This window comes from Nuphar pumila, chromosome 15, assembly GCF_984573655.1.
Source record: "Nuphar pumila chromosome 15, dmNupPumi1.hap1.1, whole genome shotgun sequence".
NCBI classification, from domain to species: Eukaryota; Viridiplantae; Streptophyta; class Magnoliopsida; order Nymphaeales; family Nymphaeaceae; genus Nuphar; species Nuphar pumila.
Window position 1 is genome coordinate 31,649,679 of NC_143263.1, and position 13,808 is coordinate 31,663,486.

The window sequence follows — 13,808 nt, forward strand, 5'->3', positions numbered from 1 at the left end:
AGTGTGTAGCTTTCAACAGATATAAATTATGTTCTGTTCACTTTCTTACTACTTTGCGCTCTGCAATTTTTAGTTTATGCAGTTAGTATCCTCTTTTGTATTTGATTATGTATCTTATTTTGATTTCAAACAGGTTGCAAGACAACAATTAGATTTGTCATGTTTAAGGGGATATCAGATTCGACCTTCAAGGTACCAAGGTTCTGCAGGTATGTGGTTCTCATCTCTGCACAGGTTCTTTTCAATGTAAGTTCACATTGAAGTTCTTTTCAGATTCTTGATTTTTATATTTCTTTGTCAAACAGGTTTTCTCATCTAGTATCATAATTGCTTTTCTGTTATCTTAATGCTATTGTTTCTTTCATAAGAAGAAAAATTAGGAAAAAGTCATTAGGTTTTTAAAATAGCTAGAAAACAGTAAAATGAATTTAAATATGTTAATAGAAATCATTTTTAGATTTATATGTCAACCAGAAACACAGGTTCATGTTGTAATTCTTTTCAGGTTCTTTCTTTTTAACCATTTTAACCTTCACAATCTTAAATTTATACTATGTCACAGGGACTTGCCAACTAGGTGCTGCACCCGCACCCAACTTTTGAACTTTATATATATATATATATATATATATATATACACACACACAACAAACAACAACAACTACGCCTTCATCCCAAAACATATATATATATATATATATATATATATATATATATATATATATATATATATATATATATAATTTTTTATATTTTTGCCGCACCCACGCACCCAAGTTTTTTGAAAGTCCCGCACCCCCACACCCTCACTCATGTGACATAGAATTTATATATTCTCTGTCTCCAACAGGTTTTCTCATCTAGTATCAGAATTGTTTTTCTATCATCATAACTGCTATTATCGTCCATAAGAAGGAAAAAAAGGAAAAACATTAAGTTTCTAAATTCATGGAAATCAGTAAAATGAATTTAGGTATATAAGAAAAAGTAGTTTTTAGGTCAGTTGTCAACCAGAAAGTGGTCTTGTTGCCATGGATTAGACTTAAAATCTGCTTAGGACTACTTATGTGAATTGTGATCCATGGCCAATGACGTGGTGTACCCAGCATATTTATGTCTCTCTAGTTCAAGTGACCCAAGCATGGTATTATCAAGGCCTTCACCCCCCCGTGGGTGGCCATCAGGCTGGGCTGCCCGTCAAGCTTCAGGTACCCCACCTGAATTGGGTCGGGCTCGGGCTGCACTTTGCAGCCCAGGCCCAAATAACCAGCCCATCAGATAATCGGGCCATAATTGGGTCGGGCCCATGTGCAAAATGCATAGGGCCCGACAAGCCTGACCCATTAACTGGGTTGGGCTTAAAGGGCCCGGCCTGATCCGAGCCCAGGTTCAGCCCGAGCCTGATTATAACTGACTCGGACTGGGCTCAGGCTACGGGTTGGGCTTGTCAGGCCCTAATCGGGTTAGCCCGGCCCGGTTCGATGCCCAGCCCTACCCGTGGGTAATGGCTTTCAACTATGATGCTCGAGGCTATTTCTTTGCTTAGCTCTTTTTTCCCATATCCAGTGGGTATGCCTGGTCACATTTTTGCTTCAGTTAGGAAAATTCAATAGCATAGTTTTGATACCACTTTGAGCCTGTGGATGATAAATGCTTTCCACAATGCATACTTGTGGCAGGCAGCTTGAGCTTAACACTCAAGTAGCTGCTGAAGCTAATATTGACTTGGTCATTGCTGTGGGTAATATACACCTCTGATCTCAAAGTTTTCGCCTTTCCTTGCTTTTGGTACAGTGGTTGGCACAAAGATATAGTTCTCCTAGCGTGAATACCATGAAAGTGCATACTAGGGATTGGCTTTTCTTTCAAGTTTCAACACCTTTTGCTTATTTGATCTTCTTGAGTCAATTCCACAACATCAACACCAATTGAAATGCATGTTTCTTTATGTTTCACATTTTCAAACTTATTTTGCAAGTAGGAAATCATAATCATTCTTTAGAAGTCCATTTCCCCTTTTGTAGGTGATGGTTTGATGGTAGTCCAATGTTTTTCAAAGATTTTTTTTTCAGTTTTCTTTTCTTCTCCTCTCTTTCTTTCCAATCATTTCAATTCCTTTCACTTCATCAAAATTCTCAGAAATGGGACAAATTCCCATCCTCTTTTATACATATTTTTTGTTATAAACTGTTTCTGACCCAATTTCCCCTCAAAATTTTCTCATTGACTTTCCTTTGTTTTTCTTGTTTATTTGCTTCCACTTCTTCCCTTATATGTCCTTATGCTTTTACAGAGAAAACAACTGTTTCCTTTCAAAATTTGCTCTGAATTTCATCACCTACATCCCTTTTCGTTCACATTGCTTATTTTCTATTTTTATGTTTTTATGATACAAATATGAATTTATTATTTTTGGCCAAAATACACACATTTTAAACACTGTTTGGTATTTGGATCCCGTACAAGACCCATATCTGGGGCTAAAATCTATATTTTTTGACATACTTTCATAATTACCCAAATTGTAAACATTTTTTGGTATTTGGATCCAGTCCGAGATCCATTTCTGGGTTTAAAATCCATTCCAAACTTGTTCAACATTGATTTGGTGGGGTGGATCGGGTTGTACGCTCTGAAATGAAGCTATCCGACCCATTTTACATGTGTCCAAGCTGTCCACTTTGCACAAATCAAATGCGGGACACGAGGAAATCACTGTCCTTGTCCAGTCAAAGCAAACACTGGACAAGTACCGTTTGTTCTGTCCTGGATAGGATGTGTTCTGTCTGTGCTGGGCATGTGTTCTGTCCATGCTTGGACAAGCAGTCAAACACACCCTTAAAAGGCTCAGGTTGCTATGAAACTTGGTTTCGTGATGGACCTCATTTAAGTCTCTGACTTCAGTATCTAGTTGACTTTGTGACCATTCAGCAACTGATCAGCTTTGGCTGTAACTTTTAGTTCACCTCAGCCGTGGGGATGCCTGTGGTGTAAAAGGGTCACTCCAATGCATTTCCTTCAGTTAAAGAAGAGGCAGCAAGACCCAAAAACATATGTGGGAGATATTGGTATTTTGGCAAATAATATTTTTTGATGTCTCTGGCATTTAGGTTGCTGATTGACTGTTTTACATCATTGCCATGCTTGTATAATTCAAATTGGTTCTGCATGGCAATTTGAAGGGTTTGATGCCAGTGGGTGTAGGATTACACACACCAACCATACATGAATCAACTTCCAGTTTTAAGAACTGGTTGCTATGAGTTGTTTTGTTTTTGTGTGATAAAGATGGCCATCTTTATTTTTGGGCAGGTGGGCTCCTTGGCAATGGCCCTTCAGCTTTATTTTATCCCTCCTGGGTACTAAAATTTAGTGTGGGTTTGGATATCCTTACAAGAATTTTCATGGGGCCCATGTTTCAATTGTTTGGATAAAACATAGAAAAGTGTGGAATTGTGCTGCATTTCCATTAAACTCTCAAAAGCTGGACACAATTAGGCTTTGAACAATATTTGGAGTTACCACCTATAGAGTGTTAAGAAATATGCATTGTATTATATACCTAAGTATACTAAGGTATACTTAGGTATTTTCCTTCGTATTTCTTTTGTATTTTCTTTCTCATTGTAATTCCAAGTATACTAAAGTATACTTATTGTGATTTAGATTTTAGTAAAATGATAGTTTAGGATAAGTGTACATATTGTATACTTTTAGAGTAGAATAAGGATTTTATTTTTATTATTATTAGTCATTATTTAAGTTGACTAAATTTTGTAATTTTATTTATTTATTTACTTTTCTTTTTGGTCAGATGAGATTTTCCAATTAGTCATTGGGGTTTGTAACGGTCAAACTATACGTTAGGATTTGCTTTAATGGCTATTGGCTAGTTTGAATAGTCAAACTAGCTATTGGGATTTGCTCTAACAACTAGTTTGACAAGTCAAACTAGCTGTTGTGCCTTCCTCTATATATTACTCATCCCTTTGTTGTATATGTGAGAGGATGGATGTATATAGTGTGTATGCATGAGTGTTGTAGTGAGGTTGACTTGTATATTTGTGTGAATATTTCGCATTAATAAAATATTTAATTTTTTATGTCTTTTTTTTCCTTGTTTATGTATGATTTATTTTATTTAGCTGAATGCATTTGGATTTCATTTATATTTGATAAAATTGTTGTTATTCTTTTGTTTTTCTTGTGTTTTAAATTTTTGTGCCATTTTGTGACATGGTGTCAGAGACAAGAAATTTTTTCTTGATATAATGTTTCTTTGGATCTTGGTATTCTTTGGTTCAAGGTTATGCTTCATGAAGGAGCCGTAATCGATCTATGACTTGGATTTACGGGAAATCTTGATTCAATATGTATCTTAAATCTTCATATATATGATTCTTTTTGTTTGTGTTGCCTTATGCATGAGCAAACACTTATTTGTCATATATTTGAAAAATTATTAAAATTGTCTGGTATGGTGATTGATAGGTATAAGAGAGCTCCAATCAATTGTTGATAAGACATTGGGTCTTCAAGGGGTTATCGATCATTAATTCTCATCTTAACATTATTAACCTCATGAGTATCAACTCTCTTATCATCTGAAAACAATATCAGAAGCAAATTCAAACTGAGATAACAAATACCCTTTGGGAGAATAAACAACTTTGATTCCTATAAAGTATCTTAAAAAACCTAAAATAGTCATTTCGGAATTAACTTTAAGAAGTTTTTTTATATTTTCAACTCCTTTTTTATCTTCTTCAGTAATGATCATATCGTCCACATATAAGAGTAGAATGATAGTATTTGCATTGGATTTCTTAACAAACAAAGTTGTGTCAGTCAAGCAAGATCTAAAACCAATATCAAACATAATCTTATTAAATCTATCATACAATACTTTTTGGTGCTTGCTTCAAGCCATAGAAGACCTTAGTCAAACGAAGTGTTTTCCTTTCAGAAATGCTCATACCTAGTGGTGTCTCCATCTACACTTCTTCAACTAATTTCTCATTAAGAAAAGTGTTCTTAACATCCATTTGGTATATGGGTCAGTTCCTAATAAAAGCAATTGTCATAAGAGTGCTAACTGTGGTCATTCGGGCAACGAGTGCAAATGTCTCTTCATAATCTATCTCATATTCTTGGAAATACCCTTTGGCTACTAATCTAGCTTTATACCTCTCAAGGGTCTCATCACTATTCGTTTTTACTTATTATTAACGTTGTATGTATCATACTTTATCACACGATACGTATCGTTACTATTTGGAATATCGATACAATATGCACTCGTATCGCGATATAAGTGCATATCATTTTTGTATCGTATGTATTGTATTGTATCATACGATACGGGGTGTATCATACTATATAGGGTGAGCACTCTTAAAAAATGACAAAATTGTAATTTTCTATTTTTTTTTGTTTTAAAGACCTCTTGAGGGCTGACTTCCTCGTTTGTTTAGAAGCCATTAGAGAGGTGGTCGATCTGTGCGCAAGGAAGAGGCCTTTTAGAGATTTATATCAAAGCAGACTCTACACTCTTCCAATAAATATGTTATCAGATGATCCGACATGACAATGAGACATTCAAGTAATAAGTGAAAACCGATTGAAAATCGAGTGCAACTATTTCCATAATATTTTTGTTTATATAATATGAAAGTATGAATCTTGTGGCATGTTCTTAATTGCAAGATATTTAATATTTTGCATTGTTCTTGTGAGATAGTTGATGTTTAATGATGTCTTATGCAACTCATAGAGACATAAATGCTTCATATGTGGTTTGTTGGTTGTATTTTGTGCAATTCATCATTTTTTCATGTGTTATGATTTTTTTTAGAATTTTTGCTAACTTTTTTAGATTTTTTTTTTTAAGATTATGATTTTTTATGATACATATTTTATTTTGGGCCCAATCCATATGGCTTACGATACGATATGTACAACCTTGCTTTATATCATGGTTGCCAGTTGAGGAAGCGGGAGCGGGAGCGAGAAGCGAGGCACTTTCAAAATTTTAGGAAGCGGGGAAGCGTGGGACCACTTAGGACCGATTCGGGAAGCGTCTCAGAAGCGACCTAGGAAGTGTCTCGGAAGCGACCTAGGAAGCGTCTCGGAAGCGAGGGGGAAGCGAAAAAAATAAAAATTAAAAATAAAAAATAAAAAAAAATGAAAAAAATAGGGGAAGCGTGCTTCCCATTAAAGGGAAGTGTGTCCCCCATTAAAGAGAAGCGCGCTTCCCAAAAAAGGGGGACGCTTCCCCCCACACTTTTGAAGCGCGATGTTTCACGCTTCCGAAGCGCGCTTCCCCTTTTAGCTAGGCGCTTCCGGTAACCCTGCTTTATATACCCAACTACATCCTATAGGTTTCTTTACTTGTGGAAGATCTTGAAGTATCCAGGTTTTAGCTTTCTCTAAGGCTTTAATTCTACTCTCATGGCTTCTGCCCATTCAAAATATTCTTTAGCTTAGACATAAGATGAGTGCTCTATATAAAAATGAATTAACACAATACATGCCTTGTATTTGGATGAAAAGGACAAAACTTTTATGGGGTCTTTGATGCTCTAGATGATCTCCTAGACTGTACCTCATTTTCGTTTTCAATGTTTGAATATTTCTCAAGTGCACATGGAGGTTTTTGAGCTCTAAGTCTAGTGTATTGCAAATAGTTTTTATCATCATGGGGTTGTTCTTCACAAATCACTTAGTCCCTTGATTTATTGTCATTATCAAGACCAAACTCACAATCACAATCATCAATATCATGCTTTGAAATAAATTTAAATAGAAAAGAATACTCATATACTTACATTTTTCACAATCAAAGAAATTTTCATTATTCAACAAGGGCACATTTCTTGAAACATACAATATTTCATTTTTAGAATCAAAACACCTATAATCTTTTTGGTTATCTGCGTATTCAAGAAAGACACAAGGAATAACCTAGGGTGAAAGCTTGTCAATTTTGTTGGTTAAGATGAAACACTTGCATCCAAAGACTCTTTGCTGACAGGTGCTAAAAAACATATCTCATAAGTTTTTTTTTAATGTTAACTATGTTGAAAATGCAAGGATTAAAAAGTATATGAATTTTCATGTTAATCTCATATTTTTTAGTATTTATTTGAGATTTTCTATTTATTATTGGTTGTTGCTTCATTAATAAAGCATTTCTTTTATTTATTTGTATTTGTAGATATTTTTAAAGGTTTTTTAAAGTCATTTAAAAAAAAAATAGGCTTACACTTTATGCCTCGCTTCAGTTTTTGGTGGAGCGCTACGCCACGCCTCAACACTTTTCACAACATTGGTAATGCCATGCAATTTAAAATAATCTTTAAACTCTTTTGACAAAAAAATTTCAAATCTAATTTTTGAACATTATAACAAAATGTATTCTTGTGTAATTCAAAAAAGTCCATAGAGGCCTCATTCTCTATGGCCTTCCCCAATCAACTTCTCTGACTGGTGATCCTGCTGCACCCATTAACCATTTGATGAGAAGGAGACATTACATCCATGATTTGATATTTGAGAAATTGATGAAATATTTAAATTTAATTTAGGAATCAAAAAGCCATTAGACATGCTTGAATTAGTGTGACATTCAAATAAAATATTAATGTTGGGACTCATGAAATGATGCAATGGAATCAAGAAGCCAAGAAGACTTACCAGAATCAGAGTAGGATGAGACCGCAATTCTGATTGAGGAAGAAGATCCTCTAAGGAGAGTTTGAAGCGCTTCCACCAATTGAGGAAAGGACATGCTTCCAACTAATTTGTCTTGATTGTTCATGTCTTTAGTCTCTTGAGGTGGACCAATCAAAGCCACCTTCTTTTCCTCCCTTTTTCGCAACTTGGGACATAAAAGTTTGATATGTCTCGGTTCATGGCAATAGAGACAAATGATTTTCCTCTTGTCATACCCATTGCATGTCAATAGTGACACAATTTTTCTCTTATCATACTCATTACCTTGTCTTCCAAAGCGAGGTGATTGGTAGGTGCGAGTATAAGTTTTTGCCCTAGATATGGCCAAGACAAACTCATCATCATTCTTATGAGTGTGTATCTTCAACCTATTTTCCTCCATGCTTAGCTCTTCAATTGTATTAGTAATAGAAGGAACCTTTCCTCTATAAAGAAGACTTGGTAGCTTCAAATTCGGGTTACAACTTATTTATGAATTGGTAGAATTGCTCCACATCAATTTGTTTTTGTCGAAGTTCTACTTCTAAGGGATAATGCCATTTTTGTTCAAGAAGAACCAATTCTTTTCGAAGTTCGGATAGAGCATTATAGTATTCTCCAATGCTCATGTCCCCTTGAGTCATGATTCTAATCTTATCTTGTAGATTTCACACGCGTAATATCTTTAAGGGAATACATATTTTTGAGATAGTCCCATGCATCATTGTTCTCAAATTTTGCTAGGCTAAAACATTTCTTTATGTCTACGCTATTGATAAGCCAAGACATAATTTTCGCATGCCCCATTCTCTATTCTTTCAATTTTTTCTCATAGTCGATTATGACCTTAGTCCTCTTATCATCCAAGAGTGCAACATCCTTCATGTTCTCTATTTTGGTGAGAAGTAGTTTAGGTTTTGAGTCAGATCCATTCACTACCCCAAATATGGTGCTTCATGATTGAAGATCACATTACATAGTTAGTGTCATTTAGTTTTATAGGAACAACATTAATACTCTCCTTGTCCATAATTACGAAGAAAGAGAGAGGAGTAAGAGAGAGAAAGAAAAAACAGAAGTGAGAGAGGTGATTGTAGAGAAGAAGCACGTCCACTTAAGCCATCATGAACACCGCACCATGAACACTTGAGGAGCGATCCAGAAGCACACAAACAATGAGGTGATGGTCAACTTCAAAGATCAAAATCACTATGGTTTTGATACCATGTAAAGAAAGAGGAGCCTTCAAGCAAGAATAAAAGTCCACCAAAGAAACCAAAGTAAACAAGCACAAGGAGCCACTATGGGCACACTCACACAGGCCACTAAGGGCACACACCAAAAGAAGGCTCACTATATAAAAATATTATGTTATTGCTTCACAAAGTATGCAAGAAGCATACTTACAATGAGGAGAAGATCCCCTATTTATAGGGATGGCAGTGGACCAGGGCGGGGGACAAGGTCTCCACACCCGCCTCGTCTCAAAAAGTTAACCTCCATCCCCGTGGCGGGGGGGACTTTGGACCTCCATCCACGCCCCATCTCAAACAAATTATCCCCATCCCCGCCCTGCCCCACCATGGATCTCACCACCACCCGAACTCCTCATCTTCTCCATCAAGCTCCCCGCCATAGGAATCACGGTCGTCTTCATTGTCTGTCTGCCACTAGTCCTCTTCATCCTATGCAGGAAGTTCACCGCGACCGCGCTCCGCTTCTTCGACGACAACTCCGCCTTCTCCCCTCCCCCAGGATTCATCACCCCCTTCGAAGCCACCGTCGTCATTGCTGTCGCGACGCTTCGACTGGGGCTGGAGCCCGAGTTCGGGTTCTGGTGGTTCGAAGAGCTTGGTAGGTTCTTCGCCGATAGCGTACTCGCGCGACTCTTGTTCGTCCTCGACCTCTTCTTCGATTCGGTCTCGGCTTCCTTCACCTCGGTCGAACCGGGTCTTTCTGTCTCCTCTCGAGGTGTCGGCTTGAGTTTCGCTTTAGGTTGTTTCGCGGCCTCCGGCTGAGACACAGAGTGGGCGTTGCGCTTTCTGCTGACCACGATCGAGGACGAGGTTCACTGGCTTCGAGTGCTGCGAACCAGAGACAACCAATCTTGCATCTCATCCCTTGCAAAGCTGGTGGACAAATCTAGCACCGACGATGATGGTCGGCGATGGTGGACAGAGAGAGAGGACTGAAGGCCGACGAACCTGGTGCTGATACTGCACACGATTTAGGGTTAGTATTAGGGTTAGTAAGTTAGTATATATTAATATGGTTTTCTTGTAATTTTATTAGTTAGGTTTAAATATTTTAGTAATTTTATTAACAGGGGTGGGGCAGGGGAATTTCGACCTTCATCCCCACCTCCATCCCCGTTTCATGCCCTTCATCCCCGGTCCATACGGGGCTGGGCCCCGTTTTCCCCCGGTCCACTGCCATCCCTACCTATTTATACACAAAAGAGAGAGGTAGGAGAGAGAGTAAAGATAAAGTAGAGAGGAGACTACTAGCCATTAGAGTAGGTCTAATGGCTAGAACAACTAGCCGTTAGACTCGCTCTAAGCCTCTAACGACTAGTCTAGTCAACTCTAGTTGACTAATAAAATAAAAAATAAATAAAAATATTACAAATAAAAGAATAAAAAAAGTACATATATATATAATATACATGTAAATATATGCATTTACATACATATGTATGTATGTATGTAACACACACACGCACACACACGCACACACACACACACACACACATATATATATATATATATATATATATATATATATATATATATATATAGAGAGAGAGAGAGAGAGAGAGATGGGTAGGTGCCTGACACTTTTTTGGGCCTACTGCGTGCCTACCAAGCTTTGGAAAGATTGTTTCTATTTTTTCTAAAATCTAGCCATACCGATGTGATCTACATGCTTGATTTTGTGGGAATTGACTTTTGGATCATCTGATTCCAACACCAAGTTAGGTATTTTTAAGATTCAAAAATCAATGGTCTACAATTTTAAAAAATATTCAATGATTAAAAATGTAATGAAACACTAGTGCAAAGAACAATGTCACAAAGTGACTATAAAGAATGCACAAGTACATAAACAAGAAGCCACTAATGGGCAAAATACAATAAGCCACAAAGGGCTAGGCACCAAACACACACAATGAAAAAGAGAGAGAGCTTGAAATATAAAAATTCATATATTGAAATGCTATGAAGAGCATTGTTGAGAAGAAGGGGCAAAAGCCCCTTTTATACACTTTATGGGACCAAGGGGGGCTCCCATAGAGTGGCTGGGAGCGCTCCAATGGTTACAAATGTAATCGTTGTGGGGGGGGGGCAACGACTCTATGGGTTGGATCCTCTTGTCTCTTTACAAATGAAAAATAACAAAAAAAGAAAGAAATAAAAAAAGACAAAAAATGTCCCTAGTGGACATGTCTATTTACATAATAAGAAAAAAACTAAATTGCCCCTAGTGGGCATCACAAAAGATTTTATATATATATATATATAAATACCCCCCCCCCCCCCCCCCAAACTGACGGTGAGATCACCAAAAGTTTGCTTAGAAGAAAAAGAAATCTAGAGGATGGTAAAGTTTTGGTAAAGAAATAGTGCCTCACACAAACTCATCTCGAACATAATGTCTGTTCATCTCAATATGCTTTGTTCGTTCATGAAATGCATGATTGCTAGATGACACTTTTGTTGTCGCAACATAGATTCAAAGGAATAGAGATGACAACTCCCGTGTCTTTGAGCAAACTTCTTAACCAGACTAGTTCAATTGTAATGGTGGCCATCACCCTATACTCAACTTTTGTAAAAGATAGGGAAACCTTCTGTTGCTTCTTATATCTCCAAGAAATTAATGATTCTTAAAGAAAAATACAATAACCTGTGGTAGAAATAGGATCATTAGGATTTCCATCCCAATCAGAGTCAATATAAGCAATTAAATTTGAAGATGAAGAAGAGGATAAAAATAACCCTTTTGTTATAGTTTCCTTCGGGTATCTGACAATTTGCATAATGGCTGCCATGTGAATAGTAGTAGGAGCATTCTCCGATTAAATGACGAAAAGGAGTGGGATCTTCTAAAGGAGGTCTATCATTGGCTCTCATCTTAGCATTGATTACTTTTTGTATCTCAATTTTTTTTCGTCAGTCAAGCTGAACTTAGCAATAATATCTGATGCAAACTTCATTCGAGAAATAACATATCCTCGAGGAAAATATGACTTCAATCCCTAAAAAATATCTTAGAAATCCAAGGTCAGACATATCAAAATTGTTTTTAAGAATATTTTTAATAGACTCAATGCCCATTTTATCATTCCATGTGATGATCATATCATCAACATACAAAAGTAAGATAGTTATGTGGTCTTCTGCATTCTTAATAAAAAGAGCAGGGTCAATATAACAAGATGAAAATCCACTCTCAAGAACAACTTTACTGAAGTGGTCATACCAAGATTTTGGAGCTCGCTTAAGACTATAAAGAACTTTATTAAGCTTAGTGTTTTTCTTTTTTCAATTTCTAGACTCGACGAGGATCCGTATAGAATTCTTCACAAAGATCCCTATTTAAAAATGCATTCTTGACATCTAGTTGGTAGATCGGCCATTTAAAAAAGCTCTGATAGCATGTAATGAAACACTAGTGCAAAGAACAATGTCACAAAGTGATTATAACGAATGCACAAGTACATAAACAAGAAGCCAAAGCCACAAAGGGCTAGGCGCCAAACACACACAATGTGAAAGAAAGAGAGCTTGAAATATAAAAAATCATATATTGAAATGCCATGAAGAGCATTGTTGAGAAGAGGGGGCAAAAACCCCGTTTATACACTTTATGAGACCAAGGGGGGCTCCCATAGAGTCGTTGGCAGCTCCCCGTTGGGGAGGGTCCCAACGACTCTATGGGTTGGACCCTCTTTCCCCTTCACAAATGAAAAATAACAAAAAAAGAAAGAAAAAAAAAAGACAAAATGTCCCTACTTGACATGTCTATTTTCGTAATAAGAAAAAACTAAATTGCTCTTAGTGGGCATTACAAAAGATAACAGAGAAATATATATATATATATATATATTAACAAAAAAGTCATTTTTTTCTCAAAAAAACATGATCCAAGTGTGATTGTCTAGCAAATCGATCATTCAGAACACATCTGTAGGGTCAGATTTTTGAAAAACAACCTGAAAAACCCTATCCAAGCTCTGTAGGCATGCGGTAGGCACGCTGTAGGCACAAAAAGCGTCAGGCACCTACCCATTTCTGTATAACTGTTCATATTTTAACACCACACGTACTTGAGATGGAAGTCCATTAGGTCTCAAACCTTGATCTTTAATGTTTGGCTCCTGTGATGTAAAATTTCTGCTATGCAGTTGCTCTCCTCCCCTGGTTCTTTCCAATGTTCTATGTGTCTTTTTTTTTTTGAGAGAGAGCAAAAAAATATTGACGAACTTTATGCTTGTACTAAATCATAGTTCCCTAAGAAGTGCTTCTAGTATGTGAATGGGATGCTTTAGATAGTGCAACTGGTGGTTTAGGTTTTAGGTTTATGTTTGAAAGTGTGGTGCTTTAGTTCTTTGGTTAATTTCAAGCTTCACATCTTACTAGAATTTGTATCAAATAAGCACAAATTAACTGCACATGACATCATGTTATCAAGGATTATTTGCTAGGATGCATGCATGCAATCCAATTTTTCTTACACTGTAATTAAGATTGTACCGTACAAATGGCTAGTTTTTTTTGACAAATTGACCTCTTCTAAAAGTATGTTAGTTCTGATAGATAGGTTGACTAACATTTAGGCCGTTGGGTTTATGACACTTGAAGTGGAATTTGTGCAGGAAGAAATGGAATGTGGATTTCACTATGCAAGTAAAATCAGGATTAGAGAAAATGGGTTATCTGAATGTTTTGCAATTAAGTCTTTCTGGTTGAATCATGTGAATCTTTTTTCTCTGTCTTGTAAAGTAATTATCTGCCTAGGAAACAGTTCATGCAACAAAATTTTGCTTGTTCCATACGTGTTAGAAGTCTGTTTTTCTGTGGATAATTACGTGC

General features: G+C 36.6%; 1 protein-coding gene across 1 annotated transcript in view; it reads left to right on the forward strand.

Annotated features, from left to right (window-relative positions):
- Nucleotides 1-13,808, forward strand: part of LOC149815020 (ATP-dependent zinc metalloprotease FTSH 5, mitochondrial-like) — a 60,067-nt gene that overhangs the window by 2,295 nt on the left and 43,964 nt on the right. Inside the window, exon 2 of the mRNA XM_089990331.1 lies at nt 134-209. Within this exon, the coding sequence (XP_089846457.1) occupies nt 134-209 (76 nt within the window). The remainder of the gene's footprint in view (nt 1-133; nt 210-13,808) is intronic.